General features: G+C 40.5%; 1 protein-coding gene across 4 annotated transcripts in view; it reads left to right on the top strand.

Annotated features, from left to right (window-relative positions):
• The window catches only part of PUS10 (pseudouridine synthase 10), a 79,554-nt gene that overhangs the window by 42,250 nt on the left and 10,197 nt on the right, over positions 1-27,107 (top strand). For 2 of the 4 annotated variants that reach the window (XM_084622720.1, XM_084622722.1), the window contains 12 exons: positions 323-357; positions 4,305-4,416; positions 6,246-6,307; positions 8,134-8,179; positions 13,115-13,179; positions 14,325-14,410; positions 20,846-20,971; positions 23,174-23,230; positions 24,197-24,273; positions 24,365-24,420; positions 24,539-24,656; positions 26,082-26,224. In XM_084622720.1, coding sequence (XP_084478846.1) covers positions 323-357; positions 4,305-4,416; positions 6,246-6,307; positions 8,134-8,179; positions 13,115-13,179; positions 14,325-14,410; positions 20,846-20,971; positions 23,174-23,230; positions 24,197-24,273; positions 24,365-24,420; positions 24,539-24,656; positions 26,082-26,224 — 983 coding nt within the window. Of the gene's footprint in view, positions 1-301; positions 358-4,304; positions 4,417-6,245; positions 6,308-8,133; positions 8,180-13,114; positions 13,180-14,324; positions 14,411-20,845; positions 20,972-23,173; positions 23,231-24,196; positions 24,274-24,364; positions 24,421-24,538; positions 24,657-26,081; positions 26,225-27,107 lie in introns of all 4 variants that reach the window. The other 2 variants (XM_084622721.1, XM_084622723.1) reach the window with 2 other exon arrangements.

Raw genomic sequence — 27,107 nt, 5'->3', positions numbered from 1 at the left:
TACTTAGATAACAGGGGACTACTCCTGCAAAGAGGGAATACTTTAAAAAAAATGGATAATCTTCTCTTTAAAAAAATCACCTGTGGGATTGAGGGTTTACTCCTGTCTTATTCTTTCAGTTCCAAAGCAAAATGAAAGTGTAGTTTAAACTCCTAATAAGTAGCTGGAAATTCTTGGCTTTGTAAATATTTGTTTCCCTTTTAGAACAAAGTGGTTTGTATTAACAGCACTGTCAGATAGTTTGATGATTGAATGTTGTTGAGGCTTGATTTCACTTGCATTTTTTTTTCTCTCCTTCCTGTGTGTGGCTGATGGCCCATAGCATGCTGCCTGGCTGCTGGTAAAAGAGGAAATGGGGTGAGTATGTTTTATAGCATTTATACTAGAGAGTACTGGATTTAGTGAATTAAGAGATACTTCTATAACTTTTTTCAGAGTAGGACAATGAGGAACTTTCTCTGAAATATTGGGCCTCTGATAGAGAAATTCATGACTAAATGATTAATACTGTATTTTTCATGTGTATGAAAACAAAGTGATTCTCCTCCCCCCCTTACTTACAGTGAACTCAAAATAAATATGAAGCCAGGGAGTAAATGATCTGACCTTGTAAACAAGGATATTCAGCTGCTTCATTTGCTTTTATTCTTTGGCTGGGAAGCACCTTTCAGCATCCAGGTACTTGAGCAATAGAGCAAACAAGCAGTTGCCTTTATAAGTTTGATATGAAGGCTACTACTTAGCTGAATGCCAAGCACCTGAAAAGATTATAGTTTCAGCTTTGGAATGTGCACATCCTACATTTGCGCCTAAATTGGATGTTTCTTGTTCAGTATGTTCATTGTGACTGCAGCATCTCTAGGACAATGCTTCTGAGTTTGGGGTGTGGGCTATCCATTCAATGTAGTGTTTTAAAATTAATTTAGTGCTCATGAAAATTGCCAAAATGACATCACTGGAATCGGAAGTTCTCAGTCTGGAATCGGAAGTTCTCAGTCTGTCAAATAGATACAGTGATGGTACATTTATAATAGGATAACAGAGCCTTTGACAGATCAGGAGTGTCCAAACTGTTACTGTTAGCTAACGGTAAAGAGTCAATCGTTTGTTTGGTTCCCAGTAGACAGAAGCCGTGACCACAGTTGATTAGGCAGCTGAGGATTGAATGATCAGAGACTGAACTATCCTATCACTCTTAGAACTGTTCTTTCTAGAGAAGAGCAGAAACAGATTGGTGGGGCTGTGAAGGGAAGCATGCATAGTTGTCTGTACTATACCTGTTCTGTGACTAAATAGAACTAATTTCATCTCCAACCCCGTCATGCCAGTTCTTTTCATGAGCATTACATTCACTTTAAAAGAAGGAGCACAGCACAAGCGGTTTAAGCTTTCCTTCACAGCCTCACTACTATGGCTTAGGGCTTGTCTACATGGGGAGTTATTCCAGAATAGTTGTTCTTGATTAACTCCATATGTGGATGTTCTTATTCTGGAGTGTCTTCCATGTCCAAAATGGACTAAACTAATTCGGAATATGCACTCTTATTCCAGAATAAGAGCAACCACATGTGGAGTTAATCAAGAATAGCTATTCTGGAGCAACTCCCCATATAGACAGGCCCTTAAACTGCCAACCAAAGTACCAATAAATATAATGGTATTCTGTTTTAATAAAATGAGGTAACTACAGACTGGACTAAGTCCATCAATTCATTTTATATCAGTCAATGAATTACCGTCAGATGGTAATGTCTTTGTCACTACTGACCTGGGTAGGGACAGGGTATAAAATGATCATCTAGGTTAAAAGTTCTGTATGTCTTAAGGAATCCAGGAGTCCTATATTTCTCAGCAATCACACTTTTTGAAGTTAGAGTTGCATTTAGTGCACGCTTAGTTTGAAGGTACACAATTTCATCTGTGTTTTTAATGATTCTTCCATTTAACTTTTATTATTGGGGTAGCTACTAATGAGGTTATTAACATGTGGCTTTTCATATACTTTGGGTCAATATACAATATTTTAATTGTATGGTTCTCAAGAACATATGGTTTAAGTTAATGAATTTACTTTCAATGACTAGCTGATTCACAGGCTGTTTTCCACTTATGGTGAAAAAAGTATGATTAACATGTATAGTTTGATGACACTGATTATTTGGATTCAGATATGACTGATGTATAAGTCTACACCTTGTGTGAGACATCAATTTTAAATATTCTAAAATTCTCCCAATATGTAGCTAAATGGGGACATGAACAATTTGTACTAATGGCTAAAGTAATATCTTATAATTTTGAGTAAAGTCTTTGAATCTTATAAGGATCACATTAATTGTGAATAAACTTATAAGATACTCAGCTGTCTCCAGCAAAAGGATTATTAAGTGAATAGGGAACAGAGACTGTGGATACTGGCTGTAATAGATATTAAAATATATAACCAGAAATATGAATGCAGTGATTAGGTTAGTATTGAGACCTTTTGTTTATACATCAGTGATTTGAAGGAGTATCCATCCAGTACAGAAGGAAGAGAGTGTGTGCAACCTCTGTGATGTATCTTCTTGTCCCAGACCACTCGGAGGGTACTTCACAATATGGGGGAGAGACAGGGAAATAATGTCCTCCACTCACCAACCAATGGGGAATCCACCCAGAAGGCTATACAGTCTCAGGCTGGGAGAAGAAGAAATTAGTGGCCGTTTGGGAGGCATTGTTGGAGCGGAGGCGACTCTGGTCTCCAGCAAGTTTCCTATGATCTGGGAGCTCTGAGGGCCAAACTCCATGCCCATTCCCAGACCTTCCCCCAGTAAAATGATCTGTTAGAAGCATCATGAGAGGAACACTTTGGAGATTCTTATTCCTTGTGTGGGTTTATCAGCATAGGGGAACAATTTGGCTCAAAGTTCATTGTTATTGAGCTATCTTCTGATGGAGGCCATCGTGCTAGGAAGTGCTATGTGAGATATTGGCAGTATAGGAACTCAGACTTAGAGGTGGGAAAGCAATTTCTATCCTACTTTAATACTATCTTAAAAAGTAAATTTATTAATCTTTAAAAGCATATTTTTATTGTTAAATCAGCATTAAAGAAGCTTTCACAGTGAGCTCCTATAAGGAAGGTGTGAGTTCTTAGCAAGCTGGCCTCTCATTGGTGCTTGGATCAAGAGTGGTAATGCTATATTTTTTTTTGATGAAATGTGCTACTTGTGTGGCAAAGGGTTCTCACCATATAAGCTTCCAGGTTGCTGGGCTGAAAAAAGTGTGTACTGCTTTCTCTTAATATTTTTGGCATCTTTGGTTAGGTACACTTTCCACTGCCCTTAATTATTTGGTGTACTGCCTACATACTCTTGTAACTTGATCAGGTATATGCCCTGTCTCACAGTTAGAAGGCTAACTGCCCCTCTGCGTTCACCCCCACAGATCACAGTCCTCATGCTTTCGCCTCCCCTGGGGTGGGTGATTCTCGTGCTCTTAGCCTAGTTCTGGGGCTATGTTACCTCACAGATTCAGTGCTCACGCCAGCAGGTTTGACTAAGTTTGGCACCTTCAGTTCTCCCCTTTAGGAGTTTGTGGCCAGCGGACCAGACGGCCTTCTTAAACCAAAATTACTATTTAACAGCAGAAATAAAGCATAATATAAGAGAAAAAGAATTTTAAAACAACAAAAGGTCACGTCTACACTCATGTATTTTACCTCAGTCCTCACCCCCATCCTCCGTGAGAGGAGTATAGGAAGGCCTAATTTCATACCCACCAGCCAGGGTCCACGTGAGAGAGTCTGTTCCCACAAACAGCTCCTCAACACACTCTGACCTTTGGACAGAGAGAGTCCTCATACCTGTTTTGTAGTCCTTTTGACATACTGGTAACACAAGCATTGGCAATTGAAACCCAGGCTAAACAAGCTATGTAATCTGGCTGGAGCTGATATGGTAGGATCTTCCGAGTTAATAGCTCAGGCAATATCTCAAACACACTGAAGTGTTTCCCTGAAGGGTTTTCTCCAGTCATTCTTTTGCCTTCCTTTTTATTTCCTCACAGCCTTGTTGATTTAACCCAATATAGACATAGTAAGCATCCCTTACAACACTCAGACAAGTTTATAGTATTCATAAATTATTAAAGAGCAGCCCCATGTCCTTCACACCATGTTCTGTATACTTTATAGTTTTGTCCTGTTTATACCCAAATTTTATGTTAGTGACTGGTCACTTATTTTTAGCATGAAATGTCAGAGGTATGATTGTTTGACTGACTCATATGCAAGTTTTCATTGTTTATTTTTTATGATTCAGAAAACAGGGCCTGTCACTGGCAAAAGAGGACATTGTTCAGCTGAAAGAAACATACAAATGGATTATTCATCCCCTATTCTCAGAGGAGCTGGGTGTTCCTGCCGATGGAAAGGTGTTGTATGAATAATAAAGTTGTTGTTTTCCTGAATTTGTATAAATTACTCATAACATTGATGGGTTCTAATTAGACAGACAAGTCTGTCACTGGTTTTGTCTAGTAAAAAAAAAAAAAAAAAGCTCTTTCACCTCAAATTAGCTATCTCAAGTAAATCCTAGTGGAGACAAGGCAAGCAGTAGTTTTTATACAAATTAGCTGGTAGAGTTAAAGACTAAGGAATCTTTTCTTTGTCATGACATACAGAAACAAACTTCTTTAAATGTTAAAGATAGCAAGAGACCTTCTAGAGCCCACAAACACTGAGTCCCTCTAGTCATAAGTGTACCATAAAAATAATGACAGGTTTTAGAGTAGCAGCTGTGTTAGTCTGTATCCACAAAAAAGAAAAGGAGTACTTGTGGCACCTTAGAGACTAACATTTATTTGAGCATGAGCTTTTGTGAACTACAGCTTACTTCATCGGATGTATTCAGTGGAAAATACAGTGGGGAGATATTATACACAGAGAACATGAAACAATGGGTAAGTTATCGAAGGCCTTGTCTACACTACACAGTTCTGTCAACAAAATAGTGGAGGTGTACACACGTCAATGCTCTTCCCGCTGATGTAACTCCCCTGCTACGCCAACAAAATAAAATCACCTTGATGAGAGGCGTAGAGCTTTTTGCGGCAAAGTTAGATCAACGCAGTGTCAGTGTAGACACTGCGCTTGCTTATTTCGCCATAAATGGCCTCCAGGAGGTGTCCCACAATGCCTATCCTGACTGCTCTGGATACTCCATTGGCCTGGAGCGGCGAACCGCGGACAGTGGGAGCCACGATCAGCCGAACCTGTGGACGCGGCAGGTAAACAAACCAGTCCGGCCCACCAGGGGCTTTCCCTGAACAAGCGGTGGACCGGCTTTGAGAACCACTGCTCTAAAGTTCCTGATTCTGTTGTCAATCCACTAAATCACATTGCCTTTCTTTTGTGGCTTAAAGGCATCCAGTCACTGCAGACTAAATCCTGGAATGAACTGCTTTCAAGGTTGACTGGTTTGGTTTTGTCCCATGATTTGCTAGGCTTAGTGACCATAATAGGTAGGCTTGGCAGAATTTGATTTTTTAAATATAATTTTGACAGATAATATTAATGTTTATTTTAAGTATTTTTTTAAACTTTTATCAATTTAAATTTTTCACAGTTGCAGGAAGTTATGGGGGAGGTCAGACAGAAAGGGGATCAGACAATCATTTAATGATAGACTCAACGAAGTTTAAGCTTTGTAACTGTTAAAACACCAATTGTCAATATCACATGTCAAAATATGGAAAGTTAATATCCTTAAATCAAACTCTAATGTGTTCTCAAGCAGCATATTTCTTAGTTTGCCTGTCTAAATTTCTATTACTGATTGAAATAGTTTTTTCATTGTTTTGTGTGTGTGCGGTGAAATCAATGTTTACTGACATTTACCAATAAAGATCTAATCGTTCTAAGCCTAATAGGCTTTGGGCTGTTATTCTCTCTCTCTGCTAGTTCCCCCATGTGCAAAATGGGGCTAATACTTATTATGTGACTTGGGTCACATAATAGGTTGCAAAGTGGCTTGAGAATGTTGAGTGCTATAGAAGTCTTATGATATATTTCTGAAATGGCTTCTCGGTGACCCATTTAAAAGTTTCCCATTATGCTGCAATTCTATCTTCCTCTTCTCCTCTTTCTTTACTGTTTTTCTATAATATATCAATAAGGATCCTTGAACTGTTTGTTATACACTTGGTTAATAAATTGCTAGCACTTTGTAAAAGGAAATTGTTACCGTTCTTTTTTGTCTTAGAGCTTGTTCGAAGTGAGTGTGGTCTTTGCTCACCCGGAAACTGATGAGGATTGCCATTTCCTGTAAGTTGCTATACCAACAACAAGATCTTTATCTTAATATTGTGCAACATTGTTAGAGTTTGTCTGTAGCAAATGCAATGTCTCCAGTATTTGTGATCTAGAGTTTGACCTGAATCCAAACTCCAAATCCAGGTTCCTATTTGCAGCTTAAATCTATGGTATCTCTAAGGGGCCGAATCTGCCCACCAAATCCAAACAGCCTAAAGTCTGGGAATGTTTGGATCTGGATTGTCAATCTTAATGTCAGGGAGTGCGTGGATCTAGAATTTTGATTTGGTCCATTACACAGATATGTAGTCAGGTCAGGCATTTGATTTAGGCCTGTTTGTACTGTTCATATTAGAATAAATAGTGACTTTATATGGTGTGTGAAGTGCTTTTGATAACCTATCAGTATATGTAAAAAAACCATCAGTTTATATAATACTGAGGTTTTCTGCTTATTTCAGGGATTTGGGTATGGAGGGAGAGATCAGAAGTGAGTTAGTTCTACTTAAAGACAAGACTTTTTAAAAAACACCCTCACAAAGTGCTACATAATCACTTTTGGTCTTGCTCTGCAGAGGGGCTGCCATAGAAATCCTTTTCCCACTGGCAAAGAAATCCAGCATTTCTGGAAACCTGGCTACCACTTAGTCAGATGCCTCAACAGCAAGAGGGAGCATGTTCTGAGAAAATGGTCTGATTGGGAACACCCTTTTGAGAAGTGTTTCAGAAACAGCCACCACTGTCTCTTCTGTCCCCTCTCAAACTGCTCCTGTGCTAACACCTGCAGAAGGTGTGTGAGAGAATGATCTGTTTTGTGTGTAGTGCTCTGTGATTTGAAGTGGAACATTTAACTTGTTTTTGTTATTTTAATCTAGTTTCCAAGTATAAGTTAAGAATGATTATTTAAATTCTGGAAAAAGGAAGTCCGTGTACTCTGTATTATCTCCCACAAATAGCCTGTGTAGAAAGTCACAAGGAGTCTGCTGTTAGCACCAGTTCCGTTTTACCCGGATGCAGTCTTAGAGGTGCTGCTGTCATAAGCTGAAGAGCAGCAGCAACAGGAGAGTATAAAAAAATGTGTGGCAAGGACAAAAGAAATTATGTTGTCTAACTGCATAGAGAGCAAGCCACTGATTTGTAAACTTCCATGGCAAACATCCAATTCTCAGAAAAGCCTCTAGTGCTAAATGTTTTATTGATCAGAATTTTCACTTCTGTGAAACAGAAAATAAATAGTTTTCTTTTAGGTATGTTAGAAAGAATCTCAAAGATCTGGCTGACCTGATGTTACCTTTTTTTATATTTGATTTTTCCTGTTCAGTAATAACACTGGTCAGAGGTGTGCTGGGACACCGCGAATCAGGGTGTTGCATTTTAAGCCATGATGCATGGGTTAGGAACAGGAAAAGAACTAACAGAGAGCTAGGGAAGTCAGTGCACCTTGCAAAGGTGCACAGTGTTGTCGGTCATCTTTGTTGGCAGTCTCAGAAGAAAGGTCAAAGGAGACTTATTTTCCCACCCACCTCCTCATTCCAGCTCAAAACTGAGGTACATGGGTGGGAGTCAAGATCGGAAAGGTTTGCACAGCCACTACCTAGACTGTACATGTTCTGTGGATAATCAGAGGATTTTAGTTTATGTAGGTCAAATAGAATGGCACCTTCTGTCATCAATTTAAGATTGAAAAATCTTAACTCCATCCCAGACTGGAGAGTGATAGAGACACAAAGTGTGGGGCATTGCTGCTCAAAAATTAGGTCTGGTACCTGGGTATTTTCATTTTGATAAGAGTCTTTTATTTAAATGATTATATCAATTAATTTTCTATTTCTGTTTAGAGCCAGAGTGTGTCCAGACTGTTTCAAGCCAGCAAAGAATAAACAGGTAAGAATCCCATATCTGTCACCAGCATCATTCTTCTGGGATCAGAATTCTCATGTCAATGGTTAAAATAAAGGCAGGTTTCTTGAAATTCAGTCATTACTTTAATGCCTTTTTTTTCCTTTGCCCCCTCTCTAAAAGGTTCTCCAGTTGTTTCGTATGCCTCCTTTTATTCACTCAACTCTCAACTTTTCTTCTGTTTAGGATGGTTTAGGACTCCATTTCCAGACCTTGAGCAAGAGAGCTATCATTTAAAAAACGTTCCCAATATGTATAGGCATTTGGTTTGGATACACTAAAAATATCAGTATAGCAGGACCACTACCTACTGTCCATAGGGGATATGGCTGAAATAAGGCTTTGAAAAAAAAAGAGAGCGAATCTAGTCTTTGCAAAAGGAAAAAAAATCAAATCATCCTAGAGCATTTTCCCTTGGCCACCATTCCAAACGAAACAAAACATATGCAGAATGCTTTCCTTTCATCTAGTTCAATTGGTGAAAGAAACAAAAAGAGATCTTACCATAATTACAGTCTCTGAGAATTGGTATAGTCCTCAGTGCAAGACAGGCAACTATTTCTCCTGATTTTCCTTTCTCCCCTAACCAAGGTCTAGTTCAGGAGCCCTGTGGGTTATGAGAAGACTAAAGAGCAGCCCTCTGCTCCCTTTTTATGCTTTCTCCTTTATAGGAAGCACAGCTCTCAAATCTGCCTCCCAGCAGCGGCAGGTAAACAAACTGGCCCGGCCCGCCAGGGGCTTTCCCTGCACAAGCGGCGGAACAAGTTTGGGAACCACTGCTCTAAGGACTAGCTTTTTCCTTAATGCCCAGAGAAGGCATTTAATGCCTTCCTGGTTCACACAGAGATGAGGTACACAATTACTTTACCCTCGCTAATGAAATCCTCTGATGAAATGTCACTTTCTTCATGAAAAGGGTTGATTTCATCTCCTTAGGCCACAATTGTTCAGTAAATGGTTTTATGGTATTTAGGATTGTTGACTTGTCCCAACTTCTTATGCTCGAGTTGTCTGTATCACAATGGTGGGCTTTAGCCCAACCATGAGTTCAAGTCTTACATATACATGACATAATGCTCTCTTTGGGATACAGCCCAAGTTAAATGTGCTTTGTGCTTGGTGGCAGAGCTGCTTCCTGTTTACTATGGGACCACCAGGGCTGCAGTAGTACCCACAACTGTTGTACGCCACCCAACAGAGGGTGTCACTACTGAATCCATCTTTCCTCAGCTCAATCTTAAACTCATCCCTGTAGCGGAATGAAAGGCACACCCGTGAAGCACAGGGAAGGCAGACCCTGTGTGGGTTTTCGATATCCCCCTCCTCTTCTCCTCATGACATGCAATGAAGCGCACAGAGTCCACTTTGTTTTCAGAGCTCTGTGCCTGCAGAGAGCAGGACTTGCCTTTTAGTGCCAAAGATGTAATGTAGCCATACATGATTTAGGAGATGCAGGAATGGGCATCAGTCTGTGTAACACTGTGTTCCATATGAAACTGTAAACATTACTCTGTACAAGTCACTTTCATGTGTGGAGCTGAGTTATTGTCAGTGGCTGAAAATAATTTTTAGAGCTGGAAAAAAAATTCTGTCCAGACTTTTTCTAATGAAAAAAAGCTTTTCAATTAAATGGAAATTTTTGTGGGCAAAACTTACATTTTTCAGCAACCAAAAACTAAAATAAATTAATTTTTTGATTAGACTTGAAAAATGTTGAAGGAAAATTTTGATAAAAACAGAAGAATAATTGGTTTGAGTCAAAAAATTTCAGAAGAAAAAAATATTTTCCTGACCAGCTCTGGTAATTATAGCGCTGCTTGTGTAACACAATGGAAGAAATATAGTGCAGTGAGACTGTTTGAACTGAAAATAATAATTTTTAAAATACCACCCAGAAGGCTTTTGCTTAGAGACATTATATCTTTGAGATAGGAAATAACAAAGAAACTCTTTATCCAATGATAACAATAACTTACTTGAGCCCCTATAGGCCAGCTGCATATTCTACCCTACTGGTCTTCTTGGGTATCTGTGACATCCCAGAATGATACATTCTGGCTGTCACAGTATAGCTGACAGCATGATTTTGGAGAAGCCTAGAAACAGTGGAAACTCCCTATCTGTGGCCCCACAAAGCCATGGGACCTCCTGGTCAACCTCCCCCTGGCCCTGGCTAAAATGGCCATCTATAAAACCAGGGAGAGGAGGTTGGTCGATGGAGACTCCTGTGACTGTGGGGCCTATTTCCAAACCTCCGTCTGTTCACGCATCCGGACAGAGTTCCCTTGATGCCTTCGAGGAGCAGTGGATGCTGTCTGGGATTCTCTGCTCGGTGTCCCCGTCAGGTTCCCTTTGTTTGACCCTTTGACTGCACTCCTGTTCTTGTTATTTTATTAGTTGTCCCCCGAAACCACTTGGCTTCCAGGTCCTGTGGATCCCCCGCCTTAGGCTGGGGGGGGACCCTTTAGCAGTGGGCGGGCTTCTGCCTGCCTACTTCCTGGATCCCAATAGGATCATTGGGAAAGTTTCATTTTTATGTAGTTGTTTATGCACTGACTGAGCCTAGATACCATGGAGATGAGCACATTGAAAGTACATAGACAGATGACTACTATGCACCTGGAGAGAAGGGGATTCAGCATACATTTCTGAAGTAAATTAAATTTGCCAGTCTTATTTGTTCATCACCTTTAACTGTACACTTTTACAGAATATATTAAGATGTCTGTTAAGTACAAATCTATCTAAGATACTTATATGCTTTCCATCACCCTACTATGTGAGTGCCTCACAAGCTTTAATGCATTTATCCTCACAGCACCTCTGTGAGGTAGAGGAGTGTTGTTATCCTCACTTTACACACAGAGAACTGAGATATAGGCTATGTCTATACTTACCAGGGTGTGTAGAGTACATACACTGCATACCCCCCTGCACACGTATAAATAGCAGTGCAGACAGAGAGGCACAGCTTAGATGAGTAAAGACGCACCGGAACCTTAGGCTGTGTACCCTACGTGGTTCTCCACAGGCCCATGCAGTGCCTCCCATATCTCTGCTGCTATTTTTAGCAGTGTGGTGTCCCACTGCCTCCCTGCTCCCGGAGCCTTTACCACTGCAGTGAAAGATTCCAGTAGTGGGGAAAGGCTCTGTCAGAGAGAAGGCAATATGGAAAGGTTTCAGCAGCTTCCTGCTTTTTGAAGCTTTTCTCCACTGCTTCCCCCCACCAGAGCCTTTCACTGCCACATATAGCTACATACCACAGTGTGAACACTTTCACTGCAGCAGGTAGCTACCCGTATCTTAAATGCCACCACCAGCGTATACAACGCCATAGAGAGAATAAGTGACTTATCCAAGATCAGACAGGAAACCTTTGGCAGAGCAGGGAATTGAACCCAGGCTAGCACCCTATCTGCTGGATATCTTTCCTCACTACCAGATGTGTGCACAAATCCCCAGTAGGTACATGTGCATGGCTAACGAGTCACCTACCTTGTCTTGTGCTGTGCATATCTGATGGTGTTCAGAGCAGGCACCCAGAAATATCACTTTGTTGGTGGTAAATCCATGTGGAGTTCTGTTTTCAAAGAAATTAAACTGAGGAATGTGTCCTAGTCATGTACTTAAATGGCACGTTATATATTTTTTCTTAGCAGAAGATTGTAATTGTTTCATAAGGGTTTCTTTCTCTTTCAAAAGTCCTTTCCTCCATGGAAAATCTGAGACATACGTTAGCCCAATCATATTTAGTCTTCCATACATAACATCAGTTTCTACTATCTATTGTCAATAGTACATAATCTATAACATTTTTTACTATTATTAAGCGTACATTGGGGCCAAGATTTTCAAAAGTTGGAGCCTAAAAATAGACTCCAAAGCCCATATATAGGTGCCTAAATTTGTAGCCTTATTTACAGAAGTGTTGAGCACCCAGCAGCTCCCAGTGAGATAAATGGGGGTGGGTGGGTGCTCAGCCTTTTTGAAAATGACCTCATTAATTTAGGTGCCTAAATATGGCCTTACAAGTCTGATTTTAGGCTCCTACTATTGAAAATCTTGGCCTGAACCCTCCAGTCCCACTGAGCTTTTTTCTTGCTTTTACATATTTTTTCATATAATCTTATGGAGGGACCAAACTAGCGATTATGTGTCCCTGAACCTTTGAAGGATCTGGGGTGGGATTTTTCAAAAGCATCTAAATGACTTAAGACCACAAGTCCCATTGAAAGTCATGAGACTTGTTCTCCTAAGTCACTTAGGCACTTTTGAAAATCCCATCCCAGATTTATAAAAACAAACATTAAATATTTTTGGGGAAAAGTTATGTTTTGTTGTGAAACGATTTGTGGGAGGGAACATATTTTGTAGTGATATTTTCTACGCTACCTCTCCCAAACCCCAGTATTTCAATTTATAGGAAGTTGGATAGAAACCATAGAATGAGATAGAATAAGTAATTATATTTTTTGAATATCTTCTAGAATCAAAGAGATGGGGTAAAAGAAAAGAGCCTAAGTCCCATTGGTTTTATTATGAGTTTTCAGTGCTTACTTACACATACACTTTAAAAATGTTTAGGCCTCAATCCTGCAGATGCCAATGTTGAGTACCTTTACATACGCAAGTCAGGTTACTCATGTGCGTAAGTATTGGCAAAATCAGAGACATACTGACTAGCGTGTATTGTCAAAGAGCGAAGACCATGATTATTAGGGTGTCAGCACATGCTTTTTCAGGCATAGGAAAATAGGATACTTAAACTTTAAGTATAAAAAAACAATCTATATTGGTAAGAGTATTTGTGTTCTTTTTTTTCTGATTAGGCAAAATGATGTAACTACCCTACCCACATCCTTTCTTCAGCCTCTCATATTTCCTTGACTCAGATATTTTATTTTTCATTTCACTGTGCAGTCTGTTTTCACAAGAATGGCAATTATAAAGGCTTTGGATAAGATAAAAGAAGAGGATTTCCGTGAGTAAGTATACATTAAAATTGTGTGTTTCTTATGTTGGGCTGCTTCTGTACAGAATTAAGATGGGGAAGAAAATATCAGAGGGAAATACACAAGCATCATTAATTGTTAAAAATCTACTGATATATGTAATCTTATGTATGTATTGGTCAAGAAACGTTGCATTTGCATGTCTTTTGTTGACATTAGAATGTGTCATCGTTATCTTTTAAGAAATAATCACAATGCTTCAATTAGATCACAAAGAATTGAAAAGTGAACATGCTGAAAACAGTACCTCCCTCCCCCAGATTATTTTATGGTTGGAAAATTTAGGGCTAGATTGTACCACAAGGGCACAACCTTAGATTATTACTGCATGGTCAAACTGCCACAATTCCATCGCTGCTCCCCTGTTGTACCCGCAGTAAATTACTATGTGCTCTGTGCTTGGAATGCTTAAAACTGACAATATAGTACAGTAGCAATATTGCCAATGCCAGCTATTCAAAAATCATGAGTCAGGTCCCAAAAAATCAAGAGATTTAAAAAAATACATTTTAGGTTTTTTATTTGCCTTCTGGCTTTTGAGCCTGAGAGTTCGTACTTTCAAGCTTTTCTCTGAAACAGTGAAGATTACTTATTTTAAAAATGATGCTAAGATTCTCACATAATTTCATGACTCTGGGAGCTGAGACTTTAAGAAAAATACCAAATATTTTGAGACTCACAATAAAATTATGAGGTGGCAACATGGTAGCAGAAACTTTCTAATATGCACTTTGCTGAACTGCACATAAATCATTGGTCTTTTCCCCACCTCCCAGCAAAGATTTAATAGCAGATGATGTAGCTAGGTTCTGTACAGTATTAAGAATTTCTTTATTTCTGTAAAATGTACTACAATACTTTTTGCTAGTATACTTTGAAGTATATATCAAATTATAGCATCAGTTGACAAAATAAATTAACAAAGCTCAATGTGTTTCATGTTTGGTCACTTAAAGATTCGCAAGGGGTCTCACAGTTTTTAATATGAATAGGGAGGCTATATTGTAGTCGTACTTTGCTTACATGGAAACAACTGCTGGATTAATTTTTGCTACAATGATTCAGCATTATGTTTTGAAATTGCTTGTCTTTTGAATCTTTCTTTTTTTTTAATTCAGGCATTTTCCATGTCCCCCAAGTTCACCAAAGAATATCTGTGCTGCTCTGGAAATTCAGTGCACTAATGGTGCAATTTTTGTGGCTGGTAAAATATTTCTCTTGCTGTTATTTTCTTTAAAATATGCTGTACGGTACCTACTATGTAACCAAATGGACTCCTGCTATTTATTATTACTCTTGTTATTAAGAACAGGGAAAAAGAAAATAGATATGCAAGAGTGAAGTTCTAATGAACTTCTCTAGAGAGGAAAAGAGATTACTTTTAACTTGCCTTTCATAGTTTCATAGTGTTTAAGGCCAGAAGAGACCATTAGATCATCTAGTCCAGTGGTTTTCAAACTGTTTTTCTGGTGATCCAGTTGAAGAAAGTTATTGATGCCCGTGACCCAACGGAGTTGGGGATGAGGGGTTCAGCGTATGGGAGGGGGCTCTGGGCTGGGGCAGGGGATTGGGGAGCGGGAGGGGATCAGGGCTCTGGGCTGGGGGTGCAGGCTCTGGGCTGGGGCCAGGGATGAGGGGATTGGGGCCTCAGGGCCAGGACAGAGGGTTGGGGTGCAGGAGGGGGTCAGGGCTCTGGGCTGGTGATGCAGGCTCTGGGTGGGGGTGGGGATAAGGGGTTTGAGGTGCAGGGCTGGGCCAGGGTATTGGGGTGCGGGATTATCTTGGGAGGCTCCCGGTCAGCGGCGCAGTGGGGGTGTTAAGGCAGGCTTCCTGCCTGTTCTGGCACCGCGGACTGTGCTGCGCCCTGGAAGCAGCCAGCAGCAGGTCCAGCTCATAAGCTCTTGCCCTCAGGCACCAGCCCTCCGAGCTCCCACTGGCAACGTGGAGCCGGTGCTTGGGGTGGGGGCAGCGTGCGGAGCCCTGTGGCCCCCCCTGCCTAGGAGCCGAATCTGCTGCTGGCCTCTTCCGGGGTGCAGTGTGGTGTCAGAACAGGTAGGAATTAGCCTGCCTTAGCTGGGCAGCACCGCCGACAGGACTTTTAATGGCCCGGTCGGTGGTGCTGACCAGAACTACCGCAGCCCAGTGTCTTATATTCCGCGACCTAGTACTGGGTCATGACTCGCAGTTTGAAAACCACTGATCTAGTCTGACCTTCTTCATATCGTAGGCCAGTAAACTTCACCCAGATACCCCTATGTTGAGCCCAATGACTTTAGTTAAACAAAAGCATTTTAGTCCTCAGGAGACTAATGACAGAACTGGAGAGACTGAGGTGCTGCCAATGGCTGAGGCCCCTGCAATGGCGAGATATATCCAGATGATTCTAGCAGGTGATCCATATACCCCCTTCCTTCCTGAGCCCCATAGGCGACCAGTTGAAGCCTTGAAGCATGAGATTGTATTATAATCATTATCAGAATACAGAGCTAAAAGTATTATAGTTTGAACATTTAAAGGGGAAAAAAAGGATATAAAATAAAATATTAAAATGGAAAAGTTAACATTCCATGGCCAGCTAGCTCTTCCATACTGCATATATGTAATATTTTAATTTACTGATTGGGCTGTGAAATATTTATTTTAATGGGACCAAAATAGCCCAAGTCTGTTGGCCTTCAAAGCATGCTGCAAAACACATACCTCTATTTTCACTGGCTGCTGCAAAGGTGGGCCTTTGAGAAAATTCATGTGTGGAGTGTGACAGACTGTCAGTTTCCTGCAAGGAGAGGTATGCATATGCTAGTTCAAACTGGATTCTCCAGGGACTAAGAGACAGACAAAGGATTTTTGGATAAATAGCCTGGTTTTAAACTGGCTCAGGGCCTTCTTCCTGATCCAGCAAATGGACAGGAGACCCTGGTACATGAAGGGCCCCAATCCTTAGGTTAGCCTTGGAAAGAATGGGTCTAATTGAGGCTCCATAGCACTGAGTGCTTAGTCTTAGCTGAAGCTATAATGAATTTATAACCACAAGGAATCCCCTTGGATGGGGATTTGAAGGACTGCTCCTGGCAGAATCCATGTTAGGATTAGGGTGTTGTTTGTAAGCTTATTAGCAAGCATGTAGGTTCTTTTATTGTTTTTAATATGTTTTCTCTGTAGTGCTTTTACCTTAAGAATAATACAGTCTTGCGTAGAAACCTGTGTGGTACCTTATAATTGCAGCAGTTACACCTGTTTAAGTGACTCCGACGAGAAAACAAGCAGATTCTGCTTGGGCAGCCTGTCTCTGCTGGGGATAACACAGTGAAAGCAGGGAACTGTGCAGACTGGAAATACCCCAGTCAGAAGGGACTGAGACACAGGTCTCCACCCGAGAAAGGCTACGACTGGGCAGCTGGAAGCCTGAGAGTGGGTGGCTTTGCTGGACCAGTGAGGGGAAATACAGGTGCAGTTGCCCTGAACTATGACATGGAGGAAAGAGGGGCTTGGTGTTCTACAGGTGATCTCATATTGTTTTTATAACTTATGGCAGGGGCACCTACAGCCTTGGATAGGCATCCCTGTTTGTTTGTTATATAAATCCAGTTATATACAATGTGCAGGATTCTGTTCTCAGTTTAGGGTAGTGTAATCCAGTGTAGAGCAAAGAAACCTGTCATTTATAGTGGTGTTACTCTTGTTTTACAGCAGTATAAATGACAATCAGAATCTGACCCAGTGAGTGGAGTATATGAGAGTTGACGGTGTTTTCAGGACCTTCACTTTTGCATTTCCTGACTCTTAGTAAAAATTTGCAATATTAAAAGGAAACTGTCAAACTGAAAATCATGTTTTTCTGGCTTGGTTTTAGCCTGCTATTGTTACAAGTAACACCTAAGTTTATTAAAATTGAGAGAGATGTAGTATTTTTCTCTCTTAACATTTTGATTACTTTGTGCATTTGACAATGCTTTGTGCATATTCATTTCACTTTTTGCCCCACAGAAGCTGTATTAGTCAGTTTCCTCATTTGTTTGTGTGGGGTTTTTCACAGAGCAAGGCGGGGAGGGAGAAACACTTTTAAAAACAGGAAAATGTGATAGTAAAATCATAAAAGCTGACCAGGGGGCTGAGAGGAAGGTGTTGTACCTGTAACTGCTTTGAACTCTTACGCTTTTAATAAACTAGATTTCAGTTTGAAGGAGTCTCTCTAACTTTATATTAAAATAGGGTTTTTGCACCCTGCAATTCTACATAAATCAGTTCTTGCCATGACACACACTCTTATTTTTCATAGAAGTGAGAGATGGAAAAGACCTTTTAGATAACTCAGTTCCATCTCCCAGCCAGTTCAGGAGTGTTCCTTGATTGAAGCATTCCTTCCGTTCTGTGGGAGGTGTTGTATTAACATGTGATAACATGAGGCTGTGACTAGAGCAGATCAGAGGAATACAATTTTGTTTTATGGCAGATTTTGAGGTTTCTAAATTCAGGCTTGTTCCACATTGAAACAAAACTAAAACCTTCCGAATGTTTTCATGAAAATGGAATTGTGTTGAAATGTATGTTTTCTGATTGAAACCTGAGCTTTGTGATTTGGGAAGTGACATGTGGGTAGGTGTTTAGAGTATTGGGATGTGAGAGACCCAGGTTCAAGTCCCCTATCCTCCTGATTCAGGGCAAAGTTTTTCATCCCAAATCACTCTGAATGAGGCACGGGGATTTGAACATGGGGGCTTGTCTCACTTAAAACGGTACAAACTGCGCCAATATAGCGCTTCAGTGTGCATACTACCTGTCGTGCCAGGAGGGATTCTCCCACTGATGTAGTTAATCCATCTCCCCGAGAGGTGGTACATCGGTCAACAGAAGAATTCTTCTGTTGACCTAGCATTGTCTGCTTGGAGATTTAGGTCAGCGTAACTATGCTGCTCAGGAGGGTGGATTTTTCACAGTTCTGACCATTGTAGTTAAACTGACCTAATTCTCTAGTGTAGACCAGGCTTGAGTTTCCTGTTGACCTAATCATCAGGCACTAAACCTCTCTATCTCCTTCCCTTGGGTCTCCCAGATATGGCTCTGTGACATTGTACTCCATATATTTATGGAAATATGCTTATGAGTGTGAATATAATGTAACTGGAATATGCTTTATGCAAAAGGTCTCTTGTAAGGTATCATTACAAAGCTTATAATCTATTGAGTGTGTTCATCCTATTTGTTTCAGAGTAGCAGCCGTGTTAGTCTGTATCCGCAAAAAGAAAAGGAGGACTTGTGGCACCTTAGAGACTAACAAATTTATTTGAGCATAAGCTTTCGTGAGCTACAACTCACTTCATCGGATGCATTCGTATGAATTTGTTTGAATGTATCATTCTTGTATCTGAAGCTAGTAATATGAAGTATTACTCTGAAGTCCTATCATAATTAAGCAAAGTGTGGGCCATTAATGATGTCTTTGAATCTTGATGGCTTCCATTGACCAGGACAATTGGTTGTAAATTGCTCTGTTTACTTGTAAGCCTTCCTGTGTTCCTGTGAGTCAGGCCAGAAAGAATGGAGGCTTGGGATCTCCCAGGGCATGTGACCATGTCACCTCGTACTGGAATCCATCTTAAACCTTTCAGAGTAACAGCCGTGTTAGTCTGTATTCGCAAAAAGAAAAGGAGTACTTGTGGCACCTTAGAGACTAACCAATTTATTTGAGCATGAGCTTTTGTGAGCTACAGCTCACTTCATCGGATGCATACCGTGGAAACTGCAGCAGACTTTATATACACACAGAGAATATGAAACAATACTGTCCTGGACAGTGGGGTGGGAGGAGGTATTGTTTCATATTCTCTGTGTGTATATAAAGTCTGCTGCAGTTTCCACGGTATGCATCCGATGAAGTGAGCTGTAGCTCACGAAAGCTCATGCTCAAATAAATTGGTTAGTCTCTAAGGTGCCACAAGTACTCCTTTTCATCTTAAACCTTGTGCTTTTCCATTTAGAAGAAGGGGTGGGGACCCAGAGAGACAAAGGATTCCTGCCTTGTGCCAAAGCTATAAAAGGGGGTGGAGCAGGACATAGAGGTTGCCAGTCATGAGAAATCCCCTAGTTACTACCTGAGCTGGAACTAACAAGAACTGTACCAGGGGAAAGGATTGGGCCCAGACTAAAAAGGGGTCTAGTTTGTGAAAGAGGCTTATTGGAACATCTCTGAGGGTGAGATTTACCTGTATTCAGTTTTTTAAAGGTATTAGGCTTAGACTTGCGTGTTTTGTTTTATTTTGCTTGGTAACTTACTCTGTTCTGTCTGTTGTTACTTGAAACCACTTAAATCCTACTTTTTATACTTAATAAAATCACTTTTATTTATTAGTAAACCCAGAGTAAGTGATTAATACCCGGGGGAGCAAACACCTGTGCATATCTATCAGTGTTATAGAGCACGGACAATTTATGAGTTTACCCTGTATAAGCTTTATACAGAGTAAAACGGATTTATTTGGGGTTTGGATCCCATTGGGAGCTGGGTGCTGGAGATAGGTGATTTGCTGAGCGGTTTTTGGTTAAAGTCTGCAGCTTTGGGGTCATGGACCAGACCTGGGTCTGTGTTGCAGCAGACTAGTGTGTCTGACTCAACAAGGCAGGGTTCTGGAGTCCCAAGGGGGTCTCTGTGACCGAACCCATCACAGTCTCCCTGAAACATTCTGACTTTAATGAAATGATGTTCTAACCAGCTCTAACTGTGACCTCTCTGGCACATATCAGCTATCAGAATGGAGAGAATAGCTCTGATAGCGTTTTCCTATCTCTATTTTAGTTATGCACAGAAATCAGAAATTCAAAATTGAGATCCCTTGTGCCTGTGTAGTATTTAGTACATGGTGTTAATTTTAATGATTTAAAATAGGTGTGCAATATTGCTGAGTTACAGTTGCTGGAAATTTGAATTTCCTATCCGTAAGATGCAAAGTATCAGCTGTAACAATGCATTAGCATTGTTTTTTGCATTTAATTTAATTTAAAAAAAAGAAAAAGGAAGAGAAATGTGATATGATGCAGTAATAAATACACTAATTACATCCAAAAAACTATGTTAAAAAAAACAGTAAGGTGACAAAGTTAAGTACTCAAAAATTCCAGAATTAAGATTGCTGTGGAGCCTTAATTTGGCTCCCTGGAGCAGGTGTATTATCGTACAACCTTTAATTACATAATTATATACTATTTTTAACATGGGCCTCTGCCTCGTTCAGTGAATGAGAAGTTATTTGATATTTCCTTTTACCTTCCTTTTTCAGTTGTGGACCTCCCTTTATTTAACATACACCATCCAAACCCTGCACTGAATACAACACTTTTAATTTCCTCCTGAGCCTTCCTGTTTTGCTCTCCCCATATTATGTAAATTATTATTAACAAACATGAGAATTTATCTTTCCAACACCCCTGTAACTCAAAGCACCCGTCCATTAGGGTGAGAGCTCAGTGGTTCTTACCCTATTTACTATTGTGGGCCCCATATGCAGCACTCTGAGTGGTATGTGGGCCACATCCACACAATATATATACTACCTATATGGGGATGTCATGTGGGCTGCAGCTGTGTGCTGATTGGGCCGTGTGGGTTGAGAACCACTGTGTTACAAACTTGTTTTATTGACAGGAAGGTACAACAAATATTCAAGGAATTTACCACAAACTCCCTGGATTATAGATGGAGAGCGAAAGCTGGAGTCTTCAGTGGAAGAGCTGATTTCAGAGCACCTAATGACAGCGTTTAAAGCAGATAGTGAGTGTCCAGCATTGTATATCTAATTCATAGTACTTGGGTTAATTTTTCTTACACATCCTGAAAACAACTCCCACAACTGGCCCATTGGTTACCAGCCTCAATAGACAGGCAAATTGAGTGCACATGGAGCGAGAACTACTGTCTCATCCTTCTCAGCTGTCCGTGCAAGCCAAGGCTGGTCCTTCCATAGCCTATGTTATGTCTGATCATTAAATAATTCAATGCTTGCTTTATTTTGTATAGTATTATTACCTTTTTAAAATTGTTCTGCAGCTGAGCCTGATCGTGCCAGTGGGTCCAGCATGCATGGTAGTCTGTTTTAACTCCTACACCTCTTTCTTAACAATTTATAAATGAATGCTCATTACAGAAGACACTATTTAACAATTAAGAAATGCTAAAAAGATTAATAACGTATTGGTTTATTATCTTATCCTTTGACTAGTGCAGTGTGAAAGTGAAGTAAGTGTGAATGTACTCATCCAGAGGTGAGTGGGGCTTAACTCCCAGGCAGGGTTGGGGCATAAGCCGTCAAGCCTAGTGTGTGGAGTCAGATCTTGCGGGTTGATCTGGAGCCAAGGGTCGGAGCTGAGTGTCAGAAGCCAGGAATTAGAGAAGATGAAGGAGCAGGGTCTGTTTTAGCAGCTGGCTGGGGATCCACCTAGTTGCACAGACAGATTCTTGGTGTCTCCTCCAGGCTTAATTATTGCACCTGGACCCATCAGGGACCCTGGAAGCACTGCCAGTCAGACCCTCTGTGGGCAACACATCCTGTGGTGCTTGGGCCTGCAAGGCTCGCAGCCTGTTGACAGCTGCTCTGCCAGAGCTGCTGGGAGGTGGTATGCATGCAGCAGGTTCTAGAGCTGCGGATCCTCATACTCCCAGCTGGAAAGCCTTGTTTATTAATTGCTTCTGTCTCAAGTGTTCCGGAATACCTACCTTGACCCTTTTCTCTTGGTCTTGTTTCACTGCCTTTCTGATGTGCATAGAGATCAACTGTCTAAACATGAATCAATTAAATAGGAATTTATCTGTAGGGGAGGGGTGCTTATTGTCCATTTCTTGGCCACCAGACTCAGGGTTAGTGACCATTAGGTACAAGGACAAATTTAATTTGAAATTAGCAAAATTCCTTTTCCCCCGCAGTTGTATATGTCAGAATGGACACTGGGAAAATCCCAAAGTAGTAATCAGGGCATTCTATTAGGGCAGGTACTGAGGGGCACCTGATTTCAGCATGCAGAACTCCCACAGCTGCTGTCTACACTGGCCTGTACATTAATGGTGAGAAAAGGTATGAAGGGCTGCTCCAACTGGTAGCTTGCAGAACTCAAGCAAGGGATCACCTTCCCCTTTCTGCTGCTGATGTGGTTAGTGACCTGATAGAACTAGTAAGTGCCCTGATGGTTGATGGAGATGGCTGGGTAGGCCTCACTGCTTCTGTCCCTCACTCACCTGGCAGTGGAAGCCGAGGAAACCCCATATACAATGAAGAGAGATGTTCAGTTTATGTGGCCTCCAGGGTTCTCTTGAGACAGTTCCACAAAGCTACTGTCATATCCAGAGTGTGATTTTTTAACATGTTCTTCCTAGGAGGGATGGAGGTGTGACTGCTCCTGGGCCAGGTTAACTGGGGAAGGGGTCAGAGGTAGGAAGTTACGTACCAATCTAATCCTTACCATACCTTGAGAGAGAAAAAATAAGTCTATTCCTGCAAGTGACACCTGAAGTTCCCTTCCCCTTCTGGCCAAGTGTATGGCTAACAGACTCAGAGGTAAGGAATCTTGCTGAAATCTTGGGAAGCTCATTAGTGTGTTTAGGATAAGAGTCATGGCATGAGGGGACAACAAAAGGCTGGAGTCTCAGATTGAGTTTAATCACAACCTTTAGGTATTTAACTCCATCTGGGTAAGAAAAGGAGTAGAGATTAGCAGCGAGTGGGATTCCTTTTAGGATTAAATTGCTCTTTCAAACTTTCTCAAGGTTATGATGTCCCTCACTCAGGCGGAGGAATTAGGAAGTCTCTGTTTGAGAGATGAGACAGTAACTCTCTCCAGTTTTATTAAAATAGAGTGCAGGCTACATTTTAAAATCAATTTAAACAGCTTTTCTTCTTTTTCTACAAACAAGCTGAGAAAGTTTTGATTAAAAAATTTAAAAGTAAAATCTCTCATTCTCTGTTCATATTTGTTTTTAAAGGTTTTAATTTTTCATCCTCGGGAAGAGAAGATGTGGATGTGAGAACACTAGGCAGTGGTAAGGTTGGAATGTCCCTTGATTAAAATCATAAATCAAACAAAATGGTGTCTTGGAGCTACTCAGACACATTTTGCTGTTTGTAAATGGAAAACTAGCTTGCGACACAAGTGCTACTTTGAAACATTCTCCCAATAACTTCATTGACATATTTACTTAGACACACAGACTGACATTATTTCATAAAAATAATTCTGTGTGAGAGAATAGACCTCACCATAATCTTCTTGGCTGCACAAATACAAACATTTAGAAATCCATAGCTTGTTATAATGTTCTATCTTGCATTTCCTCATTTGAATCCATTTATGTCACATTAATAAATATATTGTTTTCTATTATATAATTCACTTTTGCATCTTTTAGTTAGAAAAATGCCTGTTGTTCTTTCAAGATGATCATTTCACTTTCTGGATGTAGCTCCTTTAATCAGCTGTGCTAATACTTCCAATAGCTTTCAGCTACGCTGAAACAACTGTAGCAAAAAGAGTAAAAATCAATAATGAGGTATATTAGACGCTGGCTAATTTGTGGTATAATTCCAGGCATTGAGTATCCTGGGATCAGCGCTGGCCCAGAGCACAGAAAGTGCAGCCATTTCAACAGATGTTTAGTTGAGGGAGCTGGATTTAACATCATCTTGCACCTGGGCATTGCTGTAGGTGACAGAAAATAAGCTAATTAACTTTTTTCTTATTTTATTTTTTAATTAGAATAGACTTGTACAAGATGTCTTCTGGGAAGCAGTAATTTGCACTTACTGATAATACTTAGGTTTAGAAGCCAAAAAACGTCCCTTGTTACTTTCCTTCCATCTGATGGCCATGTCTCTGAAAGCCTCAAACCTCATATGTGTGTGCATAAGAGGAGACACATTTTTCACACCTTCCGACCTTAATGAATAAATCCAAACATTAATTTAGAACAACATGTTTTTATGTTTTATGACTCTGTGCATGTTGCCAGGAAGGCCCTTTGCAATTGAGCTTGTGAATCCTCATAGAATACATTTTACTGCCATGGAAATGAAGGAACTTCAGCAGGTAAATCATTTGCACTTCATGAAAATCATAAAGCACATGTACTTTTGTAACAGGACAGCTTTGCTAACTAACTCCTTTTCTGACGTCACAGAAAATTAATAACTCTTCAGACAAAATAAAAGTTCGAGATTTACAGCTTGTTACCAGGTCAGTATTTACTGTCTCTGGCAAGGGATTTCAAAATGATGCTTTGGGAATTCTGCAAACATCCTCATTTATACAGCTCTGTAGTTATGCTTATATGTGATTCATTTCTTTTGTTTAGAGAGGCCATTGGACATATGAAAGAAGGAGAGGAGGAAAAGACAAAGACCTACAGTGCCTTAATATGGACAGATAAAGCAATACAGAAGGAAGATATTGCACTTCTAGATGATATGAAGGTATTTGTATTTTTTTTGCTTTTATAGAGCACCTGTCTCTTGGTAGGTAGTGCATGTGTCTCTCTTTTTCTCTCTCATCGTGTTTTATTGATCATGGGTTCCTTGCATCCTTTTATTCTAGGGCTTATTGTATCCACTCTCCCATTTGCCATTCCTCTTATGCTGTTAAATCTACTCTTTCCTACCACACAGTCACTGTTGCTGTGCTTCTCCTTCACCCAGGATGACCATTTATTAGCCTACTCAGAGACAGATGATGTGCCAATTAACAGACAGCACAAAGTGCTTCTGGAGGTGGAAATCTCTCTACCCAAGTGCCCTTCGTGCCATCTCAACATTGCTAAGGGTAGACGAGCAAAACGGAGGAGGAGGTTAAAACAGAACTAGCAGCTACAGCTTATCATAGAATCTCAGGGTTGGAAGGGACCTCAGGAGGTCATCTAGTCCAACCCCCTGGTCAAAGCAGGACCAATCCCTAAATGGCCCCCTCAAGGATTGAACTCACAACCCTGAGTTTAGCAGGCCAATGCTCAAACCACTGAGCTATCCCTCTTCCCCTTGTTTTGTCCAGCCCCAGTCAAAGTCATTTTGGTGACAGTCACAGCAAATAAATCCATGTTCAGATGGCAGTGCAAAATCATGCAACCCAAAGGTCTGACACAAGTATCTGAAGTAAAGAGAATGTAGTGGTGGAATATGGACCAAGTGTCAGCTGGTGAGACACATTGTGTTGAGATACGCTGGCTGGTAGAATGCCCATTTCTATGTTCAGCTTTTGTAGTGTTGGAACATTGGCCTAAGAGTCTGGTAGCAAGAGCATTCTCAAGTAGAGACGACTGTTACTTAGTTTTTACTCCAAAATTTGTGTGTTTTGGCTTGAAGTATTAAAATGCATGAGGACAATCGGTGCTCAACATTTTTTTTATCACACTAGAAAAAGATGCTTCCCAAATCAATGCCTCTTTTTGTAGAGGAAAGCTCTTTAAAGAAATGTGATGAAATCTTTGGTCGTCTCAGCTCTGCTTTCTAAGTCTTATTTGTGGAGGGTTGGATGCAGTTTACACAAAAGACTTTAATTTTTTTGAGAGTGCCCTGAGGCTCTCCTTGAGTTTGTAAATCCTGGAGTTATTCCAGCAAGAGACTATGGAGATTTCAGGGTTATTATGCCTCTGCATTTGTGGTTCCACTCGCCTGTATCCACCTGAGGCCTTCCCAATAAGACTTTAAAAGATAGCTGCCTCCTTTTTTCTTTGATATACTTGGAGGAAGACTGAAAGAAGAAGAAACACTTCTCAGAAGATCCTTCAACTACCAGAATATATTGTTAAAAAGTTGTCTTATATGAAAAGAAAAAGCTATATATGCGTTAATTTTGTTTGTGCACTGTGTTGGACAGTTCTCTATTTGTTTTAAATTCTCCAAAAGGAATTAAAGATTGATCAAAAAACACCTCTGCGGGTTCTTCACAGAAGGCCTTTAGCTGTAAGATCTCGTGTCATTCATACGATGAAATCCGAGTACATAGATGACCATCACTTTCGCCTGCATCTGAAAACTCAGGCAGGGACGTATCCTTTAGACCTACTGCATGATAAATTTTAGAAATAGTGTATTGTTACCATGGACATACAGGGGGTGTTTTCTTTTGCAAGTGCTAGTGTAGTCTGTGTATTATAAACCCCTGATTTTTCAGCAGTTCATATATTGGGTTTTAAGGGTTTTTTTTTTAAGTTTGCTTTGAGCTGAAACATACAAGTTACAAGCTCAGAAATGCAATTGGTATACGTTGTTTTGCTTCATAACAAAAAAAAGCCCCTCATTATTTTCAAGATACAGGAGAGCAACAAATGTATAGATATATACAGATTTCAGGCCCTTTATCTGTAGTTTAAAAATGGAGTGTTGCAAGCCTTTGGCATATTCTAGACTGTGATAAAGATTTGTGCATGTTATATGCCAATTGCTGAATTTTTTTGCCTATATTTTCACTGAAGTCTTCAGTGGTGATTTGAGGGCAGCATTTGGCTCTACATCCATAGTATACCCTAAGCCCTCAGCTTTTTTTGTTTTCTTTTAAGTAAAATCTCTCAGTATTGAAGTTAAGTATCAGACATGGCCAATAGTACTTTTCAGATTGATTTGGGTAGTAGCATTATAAATATGCTGTGTGTTCTGAATGGATGTGTTAAGAAATTCTCAGTTTTGCCTGAAAAACACTTTTTAATCCATCCTCTTGGTTCTAGTTCTTATATTGGCCTCCAAACACTGTGTGAATACCAAGAGTCCTATTCCAGCTTCCATTGAATCAGCAGAAATGTGTTTCATCCCCTAGACAGGGGTGGGCAAACTTTTTGGCCCGAGGGCCACATCGGGGTTGCAAAACTGTATGGAGGGCTGGGTAGGGAAGGCTGTGTCTCCCCAAATAGCCTGGCCCCCGCCCCCTGTCGGCCG

Source organism: Lepidochelys olivacea (assembly GCF_965140295.1).
Source record: "Lepidochelys olivacea isolate rLepOli2 genome assembly, chromosome: 3".
NCBI classification, from domain to species: Eukaryota; Metazoa; Chordata; order Testudines; family Cheloniidae; genus Lepidochelys; species Lepidochelys olivacea.
The sequence above is the reverse complement of the archived record's forward strand: the minus strand, read 5'-3'. Positions and strand labels throughout refer to the sequence as shown.